Source organism: Haliaeetus albicilla, chromosome 21 (assembly GCF_947461875.1).
Source record: "Haliaeetus albicilla chromosome 21, bHalAlb1.1, whole genome shotgun sequence".
Classification (NCBI taxonomy): domain Eukaryota; kingdom Metazoa; phylum Chordata; class Aves; order Accipitriformes; family Accipitridae; genus Haliaeetus; species Haliaeetus albicilla.
This window is the reverse complement of record NC_091503.1, coordinates 3,721,919-3,739,185: the sequence shown is the minus strand read 5'-3', so window position 1 is coordinate 3,739,185 and position 17,267 is coordinate 3,721,919. Positions and strand designations below refer to the sequence as shown.

General features: G+C 38.7%; 1 protein-coding gene across 7 annotated transcripts in view; it reads right to left on the bottom strand.

Annotated features, from left to right (window-relative positions):
* TRIO (trio Rho guanine nucleotide exchange factor) overlaps nucleotides 1-17,267 on the bottom strand; it is a 256,831-nt gene that overhangs the window by 70,970 nt on the left and 168,594 nt on the right. For all 7 annotated transcript variants that reach the window (XM_069808876.1, XM_069808875.1, XM_069808874.1 and 4 more), the window contains exons 29-33: nucleotides 15,939-16,050; nucleotides 13,669-13,859; nucleotides 10,229-10,330; nucleotides 7,882-8,024; nucleotides 7,163-7,262 (exon numbers count right to left, since the gene is read on the bottom strand). In XM_069808876.1, coding sequence (XP_069664977.1) covers nucleotides 7,163-7,262; nucleotides 7,882-8,024; nucleotides 10,229-10,330; nucleotides 13,669-13,859; nucleotides 15,939-16,050 — 648 coding nt within the window. The remainder of the gene's footprint in view (nucleotides 1-7,162; nucleotides 7,263-7,881; nucleotides 8,025-10,228; nucleotides 10,331-13,668; nucleotides 13,860-15,938; nucleotides 16,051-17,267) is intronic.

The following is a 17,267-nucleotide window of genomic DNA, read 5'->3' as shown; positions in this document are numbered from 1 at the left end:
TCCAACTTAAGCAAACAGCCCGGGAATTCCTTCTCTTTCCATACGGCTACTACAGCTTTTCGTGTGTGAGTATTTCTATAGCTCAGGCTGCTTCAGTGCAACATTCCTATCAGATCTCAGCTGGGATGCAACTGCTGTGTATTCAGTAATTTTGGACCAAGCCAGTAAACTCCAACCCTGCGAGGTAATCCTGCGACGCTCTGCGCTGACGAAGGAGGACAAACACCCTGTAAGAGTTCCAACTGCAGCAAATATAGAAGCGTGTGCTACACCAACGTACTGCACGGTTCCTGCCACGTTATTTTTGACTATTACGTTTCGGCTCTTAATGGCTGCCAGCTACATCCCATGAGCTTTAGGAAAAGGAGATAAGAGACTGCATTGTTACTTCTGTATTAGTTTTCATTACAAGCCTGGAACTGAAGCACCAGATAGAAACTTTTCCAGGATAGCACTGTTTGTTATCAAGCACGAGTTTTAGAGCAAATGACAAAACCAGCAAACCCCCAGTAAGACTCAAAGGCTAATTCCAACCTTCTCTTCCTCAAGCCTGCAACAACCGACAGGACATAACTCCTAGCAGATGGTCTGCAATAACTCCAGAGCTTTCCCATGGTATCTGCCTGCTAATCTTACCGGCTACCCTTGCTTTTGTGTGCATACAAAGAAGGAAAAGTTTTCTTGGGGGAATGCAGGGGCCAAGAAGGGCAAAAAACTCTCATACATCTAGTGCTTAAGGAAGATAAATCAGGTTGCACCCATTTAGATCCAGACTAAAAATTAATCACATTGCTTCTAGTACATCTCTCCAGACAGCCCCAATACGCAAATTACAGGGGGGCACATCTTCAAAACATGCTACCTCCTCCCTCATTAAAAAGTTTCCTGTTCCCTTACACTCTTTCTCCATATTATATTAGTTTTTAGTTCATGCAAAGCTATGCCAAAGGGGAAAAAGTAAAGAGCTTTCCCTTGTTTTCTGGTATTGATTTATGTTACAGCCTTCTTCAGACAAACTCAGAAACAATTGCAACCATCTGTATGCCTGATGGGGACTAACAAAAAAGCTGATGAAGTATTACTTCATAAGGTGTCCAATGCAGACCAAATTTTTCTCAGGAGAGTCCATATCCCACTCAGTACAAGCACCAAGACAGTAACAAGTTGACACTTTCCAGAAACTGCAACTAGTCTTTATATTTTCTCCTTAATACCTACAGGAGCATAGCTTTGGTGCTCTGCTTGCTTTCCTGACCCTTCACTTCCTACAAATAGAGATTAAAATATGATTTGCGATCAGTGCAACAGCCACATGTTTTTGGCTTTAATATAGATGTTCTTTCTTCTCCTTCCAATAATAATAATAATAATAATAATAATAATAATAATAATAATAAACTAAGATATCAGATTTTATGTTCACTAAGTATTTTACATAGTACTAAGCTGAAGGAAAAAGCAGAGGCTGTCAGTGGCTGTGTCAGAAACTATTAAAGTACAAAAAAATCCTAGTCTTTCAGACTGTGTGGGAATCAGATATCCAAGCTGGTCAGTATTCCACCGAAATTCAGTATTCAATCACACTTCAGCAGAGTGTGTAAGACACTGCCCGCACACAACTGTTAGTTCCACACCATCCTCAATCACGCACCAATGCTGTTCGATGCAACTTAGTGCAGGGCTTCTCCACTGCTGCCTAACCCAACTGAAAACAATGATGTTCTCTACCCAACACACATCTACGTCATCACGGAGAACTGACGAAAAAAGCATTTACCACTTTTCCCCTCCTTGGAGATAACAACCCTTCCTTCTCCCCACAACAGTAATGGTTAGGAAACGCTGCTTTCCTCTTTGTTTCATTGCTCGTTTTCTCCACATAACACACTTTCTGAAAGCAGTTTAATCTTTCGCACTGATTAAATGCAGTTGGACAGCAAGGAGTGTCTGTGATTAAGCGCATTGCTCAACAGCTGTTGTTGGACAGCTTTGGCAAGGCTCTCTAGGCTAGCTGGAGGGAAGAGCAAGAGGCACAGCAGAACCAGGAGACTGACTTGCAACTGAAGAGAAAAGAGTTACAAACCATCTAAATCCAAATTTAGGCTGAACAAGGGCTTTATATACTTTATCCATCCTTCTCAAGAAACCCTTTATGTAAACTGAATTAATCATGCATGATAAAAATAAATGAGGCTATGTCTGAAAAATGGAAACCAGAGAGACAGAGACGAGATGAGAAACAAAAGCCAGGCAGAAATAGAACCGCAGATTAAAAAAGGCACAAGGTTTAATTAAACAGCTTATCATGGGACATAGTGTCTTGCTGTTGCTGAAATTAATGTTAACCATCTATGTTCATCTCTCTGGGGCCTTTTAATCACTGTCGCTTGTCGAGAGAAAAAAAAGCAAAACCACCGTAACACACACTCACTGGCTGAACACATTCTTAGCGTAGGTTTGCTGAAGTCAGAGACTCCACACCAAGAGTTCATCTGTCACCAGTATCTGGGAAGTTCACCACTGACAAGACTTTCGCCAGGTATGACAGCCTTTACATCAGGCCATATAACCTCCTCCCAGGACTGCAAATTAAATTTACTGTCCCATGGTAATTTTAAATTAAGCAGAAGGGAATGGAAAGAGAGCAGCTAATAAGATTTCTCAATTATTTCAAGCATGAAAATCTTTAATCCCCTTTTAAAATGGAAACAAGTGCACTGTGGAGAAAAGAGATAGGAGACACACAAAAGTTCTGTCTCCAATAAAGAGTATTTTGCTTTGACCAGGTGGCTGCCCAGACTTGGTTTCTGACTCTGAAAAGAGGCATATACTCAGAGCCATGTCTGGTTTTTTACTAGCATTTTTTGTACTGATGGGAGCCTTTTCTCTTCTGCAGTCTCAGCTGGCAGAACTAAATCCTTGGTTGTCTCCTGCTGCTTCAGTCCTTTTTCTATTTTCCAAAGTACTACACACAAGCTTAAAGAAGCATGAGAATGAAATACAACTTCACACAGACAGCAGTACAAAGTGTTACCAGCTGGGCACAAAAGACAATTTCTTAAAAATAAAATATTGCTCCACTGACCACCCACAGCAGCTAGCATGATTCCTACTATTTAGGATAACAACCTATGACAGCTCTTCTTCTAAAAGCCTCTCATCTTCTCAGCTACCAAAATAGTAGTTTGGATTATTTCACGTTTCTACCAGCTCACTTAATACAAGCATGAAAAGACCTATCAGACCTACATGGTTTCCTTCAGCCTCCCCATTTCATTTCCTACGCACTGGATCAAGTTCAAAAGACAACATTAAAATCAGATCAAGCTCTGAGGCTAGGAACTGTTGAAAGGTGGAATGAATGGGCCAAGTGTCATCTCTTTTATTCGTTAGCCACCTAAAATGCTGGCTACAAAGCTACAGAAGGTGAATGGAAGGAATGTTGTGAAAGGTGAAGGGCAAAGTATTTACTGAGACGGGTACAATAAGAGCACTCATTCAGAAAACTGAGGTGCTTTGATGGAGTAGAAATCTCCTTCTCAAAAATTTTGTTATTTCACTCTGGACTCCATTATACCTTCCAATACTTCAGGATGGGTCAGTGCTATGAATGTATTTAGCATGTCTTACAATATGAAGATATACCCCATGATATTAAAAACAGGCTGGAAAGGGATCTTGAATTACCTAGACCACTTCTTCCTCTTACTCTAGAGCATGATCAACTACATTTATGTGAATCATGATTAACATTTATCCAAACTGCTCTCACAGATCTCCGGTTATGCAGTTTCCCCAGCCTTCACAACTACTCTGCTCTAGGGCTTCACATTTTCATACCCATAAAAAAATATTATTGCAATTTTTTATTAAAGATAAGTCCTTTGATGTCATCCCATCCACTGAAAATACGGGTAAAAGACTGTTCTGTAATTCTGTGTAGTAGCTTTTTACACACTTGAAGACCTGAATTTCTTCCTCCTGCCTTTTTTCTTTAGACTCATTAGTCTCAACTCTTTATCTTGCCTTGTAAGTTATGTCTGGTAGACACCTAATAGTCTTTTTCTTTTTTCTTCTTTCCCCTGGCATTCTTCCAATGGACCACTAACTTGCTAGAATTCCATACTCAAAACTGGATGTGGTACCTAATAGACGCCTTAGGAGTGCTGAGTAAAGAATGAGGACTTTGTTGCTGCAGCTCGGCATCCTATTTCTACAAGCCAATATAGGGCTGCTCCCCCTTTGCCCCCCATAATTGTATCACACTGTTAAAATAATAAACAGCTTGTGAGCCTTTACAGCTTCTAGATCATCTTCTCAAGAACTGTTCAATACTCTCGCTGTTTTCATTAGTAGTTAACTATTTCCACCTATTCACATTAGCTCAAATGTGCTCCTATGGAATTGCATGGTATTTTGCCAATTAATTTCTCCCATTTGCCAAGATGATTCTGAATTCTAATTTGCCAATATAGTTTTCAGATGACGTGAAGCTGGGAAGGATGTCCGCTTTATAAACATATGGTCTACTGCATCATCCCAGTCGTTACTGAAAAGCAACATGCAACAGTGGAGCCAACAATCAGAAGTTACAATTCTAGCCCAAAAAGCCAGGGTGGAGAAGAAAAAGAACTAATCATGAAGTCATTCTCTGTTGTTAAGGCATTTCCAATTATGTCAGAAAACAGGACGCAAGGGAAGAAGCTCATCTGGACAATATTCAAGCACTTACTACCAAAGCTAAGGATTTTTAGCTCTTTCAGAGTGTGTCTCTGAGGAGTTGAGAAAGATAATTGAGTTTTAGATAAAGGATTTCATTCTTGATATTCTCCCTGTATAACAGCTTAGCACTTCTAACCAAAACATTGATTTTAAAAGAATCAACTGTCTGAACATGTAATTGGAGAAATTAAAACAATGGTTTTACTTGGCTGTTGATTAGTAGGACGTGTTTGGTATTTTTTGTCTTTTCTTAATCACAATAGTAGATACACGTGAACAGAAAAATGTTCAGCAACAGCATAATAAGTAACGCTAAACATTTTTACCACTTGATTAACACTATTTTAAATTACTTGATATTTTTAATGTTTCTCAATTTGGAATCCCAGCTCAGTTTCAGACATGCTCCAAATTCAACCGAGGAGTTCCACTGCTCCATCTGGCTAACCACATCAACAGCACCTAAAATCCATAAAACTGTTTTATTCCATCTCTGTAAGACATTCATACACGCTTCAAGCTTCTAGGCCGAGAAAATGGAGTCAATTTTAAACCCCAAATGGACTGCAACTAATGAATTTTCAACATACAAAGTGAGAGATGACTTCAGATTCAGCAAGAGTGTTAAGATAGCCTACACATTTCACTGGTATTCTGCCTGTTACTGTTACTTTGTATTTTTAAACAGATTGAAAATTTTCTCTTATTGTATTTAACAAACCAAAACATATAATAGAAACGTTAAACAAAGCTACTCTGCTAATTCACACACTTTTTAAAAGTGCACAAACAGTAAATTCCTTCCTTGGACATAAAATACATAGTACAAGTAACTTCCAGGGAGTCTCCCAGTTTTCAGTTTGGTTTTCTTGTCAAAGGAAAGTCTAACAAAAATTTTATACGCTAACGTGAGAACTCAAAAATACTTTAAAAACAACACTAACCAAATTTAAAACTTAATTTGTCAGGAAAATATTTGAAAGCGTTCCATTCCTCCTTCTTTTAACTTATAACTCCTGTTGAACAGGTTGTTGGTAAGACTCCTCCTCATGTCAGATTGGAAGACAATCCTGAGGGCATTCCACTTGGCCAACTTTCTTAGCAATTCTCACATGATGCATGAAATAGTACCATGAAGGGCAACAGGAGACAATCCATGCTATTCCCCAGTAAATAGTACATCACAAGCAATGGAAAAGGGGCAGCGGTTGTGCATGGCAGGGATGGATTGCATCACCTCCATTTGAATTGAAGCACAATCCAGCCAGGCTGCGTGCACACAGCTTGACATTCCAGCCAACAATCAGGGAAATCAGAGAGAGCATGTCTTGCTCTTGAGTGTGATAGATTACCTAAACTCTTACAAATGCATAAAAAATGAACTAAACTGTTTGCTAGTATACACAATGCAATTTTTGTAAATCACTAAATAGCTAAGTAAGAATACAAAGAATAAAATAGCAAAACAAGACTCATCGAAAGACTTTTTTTTTTCCCCTCTAACCAACCATTTTTTTCACAAATATCCTTAGAAGAAACCACCACCAAAACTACAGACCAACTTCAGTACAAATACACAAGGTCAAAACATAGGCTATTTTGAGCAACCCTAAGCACCTTATACTTCCCTTCTTCTGTCTTCCTATTCTTTACATGGACAAAAATCAAATCACAGAGTTTAAGTAACATGCAAAAATACAGAAAACCAACCCTCTTTTAGATGACCATGGGAATGGTCAAAATATTACTCTGAGAACGTATTCACCTAGCTGCCCTGTAATATACTGGTTATTTGTTATTTGTTATACTGGTGTAGTTTGCATGGCTCATCAGAATTATTTTAGCCAATGAGGTAATAGGCCAAAAATCCCTAACCATGTTTTCAAGTAATTTGGTACACAGCTTCTATGTTTTTATTCATTCTTCTATTTGACAAACTATTATCCATCTCTACCTCCCTCCAAGGTCCTAATACTTCTCACTTGCCAGAAATCTTCTTTCAATTCCAAAGTAACACACATTTCGTAAGAATTTTTACTCTTTTGATGCCTATCTTTCTTCCAACCATGAGAAACTCTGGCTCTGATATCCTTATGGGATAAGCCAGCCAGAATCTATAGGCAGAGACGGAGGAAAGGAAACAGTAGCACTGGTATCATATGATAGTGTTGTGGGTTACTCCTCTTTAATATGGTGATTTCTCTCAGCTCTCATGCACGAAGTGAACACTCTTACTCTCTAATCCATGAACACTGGATAGTATTTTTTCTTCACAAAGGTAACCATATGGCAACCACCGACCTCCAGCACAGCTATTGTTAAGAGAGAGAATATTTCCACGCCTCCTCTCTGAAGGTACTAAGGACTAATCTTGGACGCTAACCCACGCTAAGGGATGAATCATTTGCTCGCAGAACAGAGCAACACCTGGGAAACTTACCTTATCGCTGTCTAGGGTGTTCTGTGAGGTTCGTGAGGCAATTGAAATAGTATCAGGTTGGCTGCTACCATCTCCCTGACTGTCCAGGTCCTCGCCGTCTCTGCAAATAATTCAGTTTTCATTACAACATTAGCACTGTGTGTGTAACGTGTTAGTTCCCTACTTGCAACTCTAAAGAAGGGGCACCTAGACAGCGTGGCAACAGATACCAGCCAGATAAACTAACTGATGCAAAAATCAAATATTCAGCACTTAATTCTTTGTTCTATGCTTTAAGAGAACAGATTCATTTGCTCAAGCTCTACATCACGTAGAATTAAGGCAACAGCCAACCAGCCACTATGACAAGAAACTTGCACAGCCATTTAGCCAAAGCTAACAAGCAGAACATTGTCACACATTTTGAGCTCCATGAAAGGAAACCAAGGACCTGAATAACACATGCAGAATTGTAAAAATCTAAAAGGTACAGCTATCCTGTACTGCAGCTCCAAATCCCTTCCGTAATGGCTGAATGTACACAAGTCAGAGACTGTTCAGAGCAGAAATCTGAACAAACTCAGCATTGCAGGAAACTGGAAATTAATTGTAAGGTAAAGCTGGCCAAAATGACTCTTGCTTTTGTCCAATTCACCGAAAGTCATTAGAAATTCAACACTACAGAGGAAAGAGTGCTGTTGTGTACTTGGAGATCTCTGATTATTCTAAATACTACTTACCTTCTTCCTTTCTGTTTTGTTGTTGGTGCGGTTTTGGGGATGTGGATCGGCTCTTTCAATGCTCCTTTCAGATGAATGGTCCTTTCTTGTATCACTTCCCGGATATGTTTGATCCAGTCCTGTTTATTCTCTATACTGGATGCCTTTGATATGCAAAAGAAACAAAACCCCCACAATGGACTACTATAGCTGAGAAGATCCACACATACAGTCAGCTAATAAACACAAAGAGGAAGGCATAAAGAATGACTTTGTGAATCATTTTTGACAACTTGAACAGAGAAAAGGAAATTCAAGCTAGTTGTCTTCATTTTTTATCACCAACACTACTTTACTCTTCTCAACATTATTAATATTGTTCTTTTAAAAAACATTCTATTTTATATCTAGATTTAGATTCCTCTTTCATAACTTGAAGGCTAAAGCCCTGTATGTATCTCATACAAGACAGGGTGGACTGACTTATATAGATACCTAAAGAATTCCAGTAGTAACACCTTGAACTTTGGTATTTTAAACTCATGCTACGTTTTAGGTCAATTCTAACTTTATACAATAATCTACTAACACTGAAAGAAAAATTAACCTATACTGCAACCCATATACTTCCACAACACATTTCATGTATTACTCTTCCCACTTCTGAAACACACCTGGAAGCAGAAAGCTAATTTAGGGATTGTATTTTTTAACAACTGCCTACAACATATCATCTGTCTTTTTGAGATACCCTGGAAAAGATGTGATATCCAGCTGCCCAACTTGTAATCTGATTGTTTAATCCAGTTTAACTCTGCACCTGAAATGCTATTAAATATAAACATTATTGCAGATCTAAAAAAATTATTATATATAACTTCCTACTTCTCTTAGATGCTGTCTCCTGAAATAATTGGCTTCGAATATATTATAAATATTTAATATATTATAAATATTTAATAACCAGGGATTCTAAAGGGATGGAGAAATTTGAAGGAACAGATGAACCATTAGGAAAAAGATCTTTGTTTTCTTTTACAAAAAAAAAACGTTTAGGAAAAGAAGCCAAACAAAAAGTTTTGTTGTATCTTTTATTTAGGTTTTCATGGAATTTCCTTATAATACTAATGAGCTAAGGAAGTGCTAGTTTCCAACCTTCAAAAACGAACAAATGATAAAAAAACTCCCAAAACAACAAAACTGTTGAAAAGCTTCATATACCATACAAGTTGTCTAAATATCCTATGCTCAAATTAAAGAAGAGAACAGGAACACCTTCAAGTGATCTTATGTAGAGAGACCTTAAACAAAACCCCTTATACTGCTCTACCCTGGGAGGATCATTTCAGGCTGCAAAGCACTGTCTGTGACATTATGGGAGTGTTAAGACTGAACAAATTGTATTATTCAGTGATGTTACGTTTCATTTCCTTGCACTCACTGACTGCTGTCAGAAAACTAATGTGAGCTCTTCTTAGCCTATAATTTACTAGGAAAACATATACATTTGAGCGGCAACATGTAAATTTGGCCATTTTTAAGTGGTATTATTGAATAATCACCAAAAATATCTGTGAAAACATAAACAAGTTTAATAGTAGGTGTATTAACCTGTAAATGGGAAGATGAACTTTTTCTCAGCTCAACACAGCTAAGAAATGCAGAAGAAAAGTTTCAAAGATGACGCAGTCCTCAAAATATGTCAAATTGCCTGTTAACTGCTTGCGGTATTACAAAAAGAGTTCTCCAGTTGAAAGAGCAGGTCCCAGGTTACATACCAGAGTCGTGGGGAAAAATGAATTTAGCCATTCTCCCAGCTAGGCAAAGAACACTACTGACACCTGTAACTTCCGCAGACACAAAATGTATAGGCATTGCATGCACTCTCACCCAAAAGCAAGTATCTTCAGAAAAAGTTGTAGCCCACAGAAAGACATAAAATCTTTTGAAGTGTTTTGATTTCTGCATAAAAATATGGGCCACGAAAAACAGTATCACCAACAAGCGGCAATGACTTGAGCGTGAAATGTAACACTGATGCCATGATTTGTCTGTGGCATATCAGTTGCTCCGTCAGCTAGTGGCTGAAGTCTTCAAGACTTCAGAAGTCCATGGGAGCAAACCTCTTCCCACTCGGATTTGTGAAAGGAAGTTTGTTTAATCCTTCAGTAGACCACACAGATTCCCCTCTGCTGTCAAGCCACTTGAGTTAGATGTATACCACATCCTTTCCACACACAAAGGAAAACTATGTCAGCAGCTGTCCCTCTCAAAGCAGGAAAAGTCATCACTTGTTGCCTTCCCACCAAGTATGAACAACAACTACAAGACTTGGTAGAGACTGTACAAGCACATCGGCTAAGATTACCTTGAGAACAATTTTGTTGTCTGAAGTTGGTGTCCTTCCAACCCATAGAGCAAACTTGCAGGGATCTCCTTCTACATGTTCTGTGACACCCAATTCAGAAGTCTGGAATTAAGAAAAAAATTGTTAGGACGACACAGCATTTTTTTTCTCAGAAGCCACAAAAGGATGCTTATATTCTAAATAATTGAGCTCTGCTATTTAAAGAGATTTTTAGAAGCTTAAGGCTAACTCATATGCTAGAAAGAATCCTTTATTCTGGTGGCAGTGGTGGGGTTTCTTCAAAAAAGGAAGAACTGCAAGCTAAACAGTTTTTCCTGTAAAGTAACAATAGACAATAGCATTTATAATCTGAATACCAAAATTGCTTATTTCACATTTTTGACTTAACAATAAAAGCCTTCTAAATCTAAAAAAGGTGCTTGGTAAAAAATAAGTGTTGGCTTCTCTCCTTGTTGACTTCCATCAGGGAACACTCACTAGTTACTGATTTTTATGTTTTCTCTCAGATAAGATATGCTTAAGAATTCTCCTGATACTTTCTAAAACTCTGATCTCTTTTCTGCCAAAGGAGCCTTTCACAGTGCGTTTCCTTCCCTCTGAAACAAATGAAATAATTCAGAAATGCAGTTTCCCTGGAGAATTTTGCAAGACAGCTACATTAACAATCAGTCTTTGGGAATGTTCTAATGTCAGACCTTAATAGCTAATTATCATCCAAAATGTTTTTCACTTTCCAACTGGAACAACATCTCGATCATGTGAATTGGCTTCCAGTTAAACAATTCATATAGGCTCTGCTCCAAAAAAAATTACAAACTAAGAAACATAGCTCAAACCACAAGAACCCTCACTCCAAAAGACAGCTGCTAAGCATTCTTATGTTATTAGAAGCTGTATTTTTCCCCTCATACACATCATGACTAGCACATACACAGTTCATTACACGAGATGTTGGATATGCAGTACCTGAGTAAAGGTAATTTTTTTCTTGTCTCACACTTTGATGCCAACTTGTTTTGTTGTTTGGTGGTTTGGGTTTGTTTTTTTTTTTTTTCCTAAAAAAACCCCAAGCCAACACATCCACCCTTTCAGCTTTGTCATCTCTTTTTGGTAAAATGGACTCTTCTTCACTGAAATACTTAAAAGCCCGTGATGCGTTTTAAACTTGACTCACTACAACTCCTGTGTGTGTTAAAAAGCTTGTAAAATACTTAATCCAACATTACATTATGTAATTCAAAGAAAATATACCCTACTGCACTGCCCAATATAAAGTCTGAACAGGCAAGATAGTACAATTCTTAACGTTATTTATTTTTGAAAGCCTAGTAAATTTAGAAGCCTTGGTATGCTTGTAAATATTATTAATTTTACAGGGGACAACTGAGGGACAATGCAGCAGAGGTCTGGACAGTAAGGAGTGGCAAAGCAGACATACGTTGTTGACTGTCCCTTTCAATACCGGTAGGCATCAAGTGAAACTAGTGGGAGGGAGTCAGGTTCAAAACCCAACACGGGGAGGTTGGCCTGTGCCCAATATATAGTTGAGCAATACAACTCTTTGCAAAGGACACCGTAAATGATAAAAGCCCGCATGAGGTCCAAGGACAAACTCACGGAAGAGAAATCTGTTGCGGGTTATTGGATTCATAGAAAGCACCTTCAGGTGAGGAAGCCCCTGTACTGCCAAGTTACTGGTATTCTGGCAAAGTAACGCCTGCTTGCCTTGGTCCCATAGCCCTCCTTAGGCATTTGCTTTTGGACACTTTATCTGTTGCCAAAGGAGTTCATTAACACGTTCTTCCACTAATACAAATCATGCCATTGACAATCCTGTGCTGGGGAAATCACGATGGTCATCATGCCCAAAGTAAAGAGAAGAACCTCACTTCTGTAAAACCATCTTCCAGAGGCAGGAGACAGGACAGTGTGCAAAAAAGATCTTTAGCTCAAAACAACACGCACGCTTTCAACAATCTGTCTGAATGCCTTTTCTAAAGATCAGACGATAAGAACTGCTATAAGAGTAAGCTGCGCTACAGGATATTTTGCCAAATAGAATATGAAGACAAAAAGTATGCTTGTATTTTAAAAAGGAGGCACAATGAGACTCTTCAAGATTTCCAGCAGCTTCTCTAGGACCGAAGGCTTTTACTAAATTCCTGCCAGAGGAACTGACGTGACAAGCTTATGGGACCGATTTTTCAGCTCTGTCTCCCCTCCCACGTAATGCCTTGGCAGCTGATGTTACCCTCCAGTACACCAGAAGCTTTTTTTGTATTTCGTGTTCTTGAGAGCACCAAAGAAAGGTGTGATCAACAAAAGAGCTGCAGCTGTGTTACCTGCTAGCTACCTTATATCAGGAAGGAGAGCAAGTGTTGGAAATGAAGTGACAAAATATGCAAAGTAAGATACAGAAAAAAGAGGTTTTTTGAACCAACCTGCTTTACCAGTTTGGACACGGAGGTGGGAAGGGGGAAAGAACAAAGGAAAATGAGCTGAAGCAGGAAGAAAAGGCTCAGTATTTATACCATCTAGACTTAGTCATACAGCCCAATAGGATCAATAGAAAAATAATGTCTTTTAGAGTGGGATTCTGAGAAGTAAAGTGATTTCAAGTACTTGTTCTAAACTGTCTGGTAGAAAAGCTAATCTTGCCTCCAACAGATGCAGAGCAAGCCATGGGAGACCGTCTTCTCACTTGGCTACCTAAATTTACAGAGTGTGAATACTGCTCTCACCCAAGTCATTCAACGAGATAGGAAGGTAAGGATATGAATTCCAGGGTCACATTTTTGTAAAGCATACATGCTATGGATGAGGAAAGCAGGAGTTTATTTTATTTATTTATTTTTAAATGGGAAGAAAAACACTTCCATCTTCACATCCTTTCAATAGACCCGTAAGAGCTATCATTTTATTTACAAGACATTACTGTAAGACTACTTGTCTTAGTAGACATTTTGGCATGAACTTTCCATAACAAGGAGTTCTTGCCTTTCCAGATCAGTATGTGTAGAATATCCACCAAAATGAATCCTTAACATGCATATTACTAGAACAGCAATAGCAAACAAGCAAGATGAAAGCAGCTTGTCAGCTCCTTCCATCCTTCTGCTTTATACAAACAAGCCTTAAAGATCTGGCAATCACACACACACAATTAAGACAAAATTAGTCCAGCCTAATCTTGATTTTCTTTTGTCCTGACACACCAAGATTGACAGGTAGCCTTCTGTAGCTGCTCTCAGCCTACTCTTTCTCCTCAAATACATAACAAAGCAGCAAACAAAAGATTCAGTCTACACATTCCAAGGCTGTTCTTTCAGTGCACTATAATAGTTGTTCAAGTTCTTTGGTCACGTTTAAATCACATGAGCTTAGTCACAGTCTAATCTAGACAGTTTTCTAAATACGATCACTTGTTCTGCCATACTTACGAACAGTTTACTCTTGTAAATGTACTTGCTCCTTCCACTGGAGTCCTTTACTTCTTTACTGAAAACCAAGGACATCTCAAAAAGGAAAAGGTGCCTCTCTCTTCCCTTTCGAATTAGAGTTTTTGGGTCCCACACTTGGAAGGATTCTTGAAGGATGAGCTCTCCCTGAGATTCTATATTTTCATCAAAGCCTAAACACCCAGGGAGAGGAAAAGTTCACCATGAAAAGTTGATAATATGAGGAAATTAAAAAGCACAGCTTCTGTTTATTAAGTGATACGATTATTTTTTTCCCCAAATAGAGACTGCAAAAGATGGGATTCCAAGGAAGCAATACTAAAACCAAGACTTGATTTCAACATTGCAATATACTAAACGTAACTGTAGCTCAAGTCTACGTCTAAATTTAGAGATCCAACTGTTAAGAAGTTTATCAACTCTTCTGGCAATATTTCACCAACAAATGACAGATCTGTCTATGTCAGCTTCTGGTAACCTCTTCCACGATGAAAACGATTTCTCTTATAAGCTTTCTGCCACTGCAGAAAGCGAGAAACTTGCAAGGACACAGAGAGCACATCAGGTTGTTCTGACATCGGCAAGCTCCCAAATGCCACCTTTTCTGGTGGTACACCTTCCCTACCATGTATGCAATGAGCATGCAAACATGTTCCAATAGGGGATGAAAAAAGATGGCAGATTGGAGCTGTTGCCAGGTGATCAGCCTGCCATTGAGTCACTCCAGCACTGATCCACAATAAAGAAATCACAGCTGGATTACTTATCTTGAGGCATAATGTAAAGATGAAGATTGAGAATATCAACAATTTTACTTCCATTGTAGCGGTACGGTGTTCTCCCAGTTTAATACACAGCTTTAGAGCTGCAGAATAGCAGAAATTAGTCTACCATACTCTTCTGAGTGGTATTAAACTGCATATTAAATAGATACCGCTTGCCAATATTCTCTGAACAGAAGAGCACCATCCTTCTCGAGAAAACACGAGTTCTCACTGTTCCAAACAGGGCAATGGCACGGAGAGCATCAGAGGCAAGCTGCATCAGGATGTTCATTCAAAATCCTCCAGAGACATACAGAGGAAATGTGCTCACTCACTATATTTGCCTAACATGGGATGACTCAACAATACATGCATGATTTGTTATAAAACCAACTTATGTTAAAGATTAGGATATTCTCCAGAGTCGCATTCCCAATGTTAAAAGATTATTACCGAAGCTGGTGAGCATTTATACTAACACCATCTCCTGAACAAAACATTTAGAACCAATCCTGCAAACTGACCAACATTGTTATTGATAAAAATCAGGGAAGAAAGGTGGTTTTGAGCATTCACATGATCAAGGATCACATGTCAAACTACGATGAAATTTACAGTAACTTGCACGATACTGGAAATTCTGTGACAAGCTCCATTTTCCTACTAGAAAGCAGAGAGAAAGAAAAGGAGTATTGACTAAAAGCACCTATGAGTCTTTATTCAGCAACTGCAAGGTAAGGCAGCTCTGCTTCTATCTCAAAAAAATTTAAATGCCAAAGAAAAACACTTTTATTACTAAATATATGATGGCACCATCATACATGGTAACATGCCAATTACAAAACAGATTTTGGCAGAAAGTTGCTCTAAGCACATAGAAGCAATTACATCCAACCTCCACTGTCTGCCATGAACATGATTATGCTGTTCTGGCTAAGGCTCAGGCTAAATTGGCTTATGCTGACATTTTACTGCCAGAAGATACATTTCATTTCAACCAGAAGTCTGTTATGGAACAGGCAGCAAACAGATGTGAAAACGACAAACTTCTTGGAGACAATTATTTGATACATAAATCAGCAAAATCACCTCTAATACACTTAGCGCCTCACATAACGAAGCCAAGGATATTGGTTGGAAAATGTAGCCGAAGCTATCATATCTGACCATTCACCTACTACATTTTAGGTGAGTAGTGGACAACTTTGTTAACCAACGTATTTTTCAAACCTGCAGTGGCAGAGCTATAGATCAGGATGAAAGAACATTTGAAAAATGAACAAAACTGTACCAGTTGTCTGTCACAATTCTTTTTCCTAGACAAGTTTGCATTTTATATACCTCCAAATAAAAGGTACATAAAATACAAACCCAGAGACAAGAAAACGTTCACAGTCATCAGATCTCAACATATAGTAATATAGGAACTTATTAAAGAAAGTTAATCTACAGCATATGACTGAATTGGAAAGCCAGTCTGAATCCTACCTTCCAGCATGCTGAGGTGCATGGCATCATTGGCTCGCTTTGGCACGCTAAGCATCACTTCCAGGCCATCCTTTATCTCACCTTTACCTTCTTCACAGCACGTGAGCAGCTCCTGCAAGACGAGCAGACATGAGTACTCTTTATCACGTATTTCTACATTAATACGATAATACGATAGACAACCAAATAGTACTTCTAACAAGCAAAGAATCATCTTTGGCCTGTAAAATCTTTTTGAATTCTTACTCTGCCAATGACACGACAGCATACTTTGCATTTATCATGATCTGTTCTTCAAGGAACAGGCCAAGCTTTCAGTTAACCACCTCTAATTTAAACAAGATCATCTGCTTAATATGAAATCTTTAAAAGTTACGTTAAGGACAACGTTTTTTCTGATAAGCACAGACACAGCTATCAGATGTCAAGGCCCAGAACAATGCAGCTGCCAAGTCATGAAGATGGTGGAAAGCAGGACAGCACAAAAGGACCCCCTGCCTCCCATGCCAGTCTTTGCCTCGCTGCACCGAAGACCAGCTCTGTACTACTGCTGCTAAAAAAGAGGATTTATGCCGTTTCATTTTAAGTATTCCATGAATTACTCTATTCTGGGTTCGCACAGTTAAAGCATCCTACAGACAAAACTTCTGAATACAAACAAGCATTAACTGACGGACAGAAATTACAGAATGCAATATGCTGAAGCGTTGTAGTGGAATTTAGGGTGATGCAGCTCCCTGCCCATTTAACATCCCACAGATATTAACGCAACAGCGCCTGAGCTGATATTCAAACTTCCTCACATCCTTTGAGCATTTGAACAGTATCAAGATAAAATGTAGCGTATGGAACCAAAAGGGCATGTTATGTTCCTTCTATTATTCAAAAAGCCCACTTAATTCATTCCCTCAGGTTAAATTCCCTTTTCCTTTTTAAAGAGAAAGCCGGGTGATTCTTACTATTATCATCATTACACTATTTTTGTTTAACTGCAAATACCACTATCACAGCAAAACACTACATCACACTTAAATTTTGCATTACAACTCCACAGAAAAGTGAGTGTAACTAAATATTCTCCAGGAGGCACAAGAGACGAGCAGCTTCAATACCATTTGGAAAAAATAAGCAGAACTTCTAGAACTGTAAAAATGTTTCCGCTACCATTCAAGTTATGGACTCTCCACCCTTCCATGTTTTACATCTCTCGTCTTACAGGAGGGGGAAAAAAAAAAAGAAAAAAAAAAAGAAGAAAACCCAGCAACCACCAAATTAATCCATTTTACTATGCAGCAAAGCCATCTGGCTCTGCAAACACTGGTGAAACCG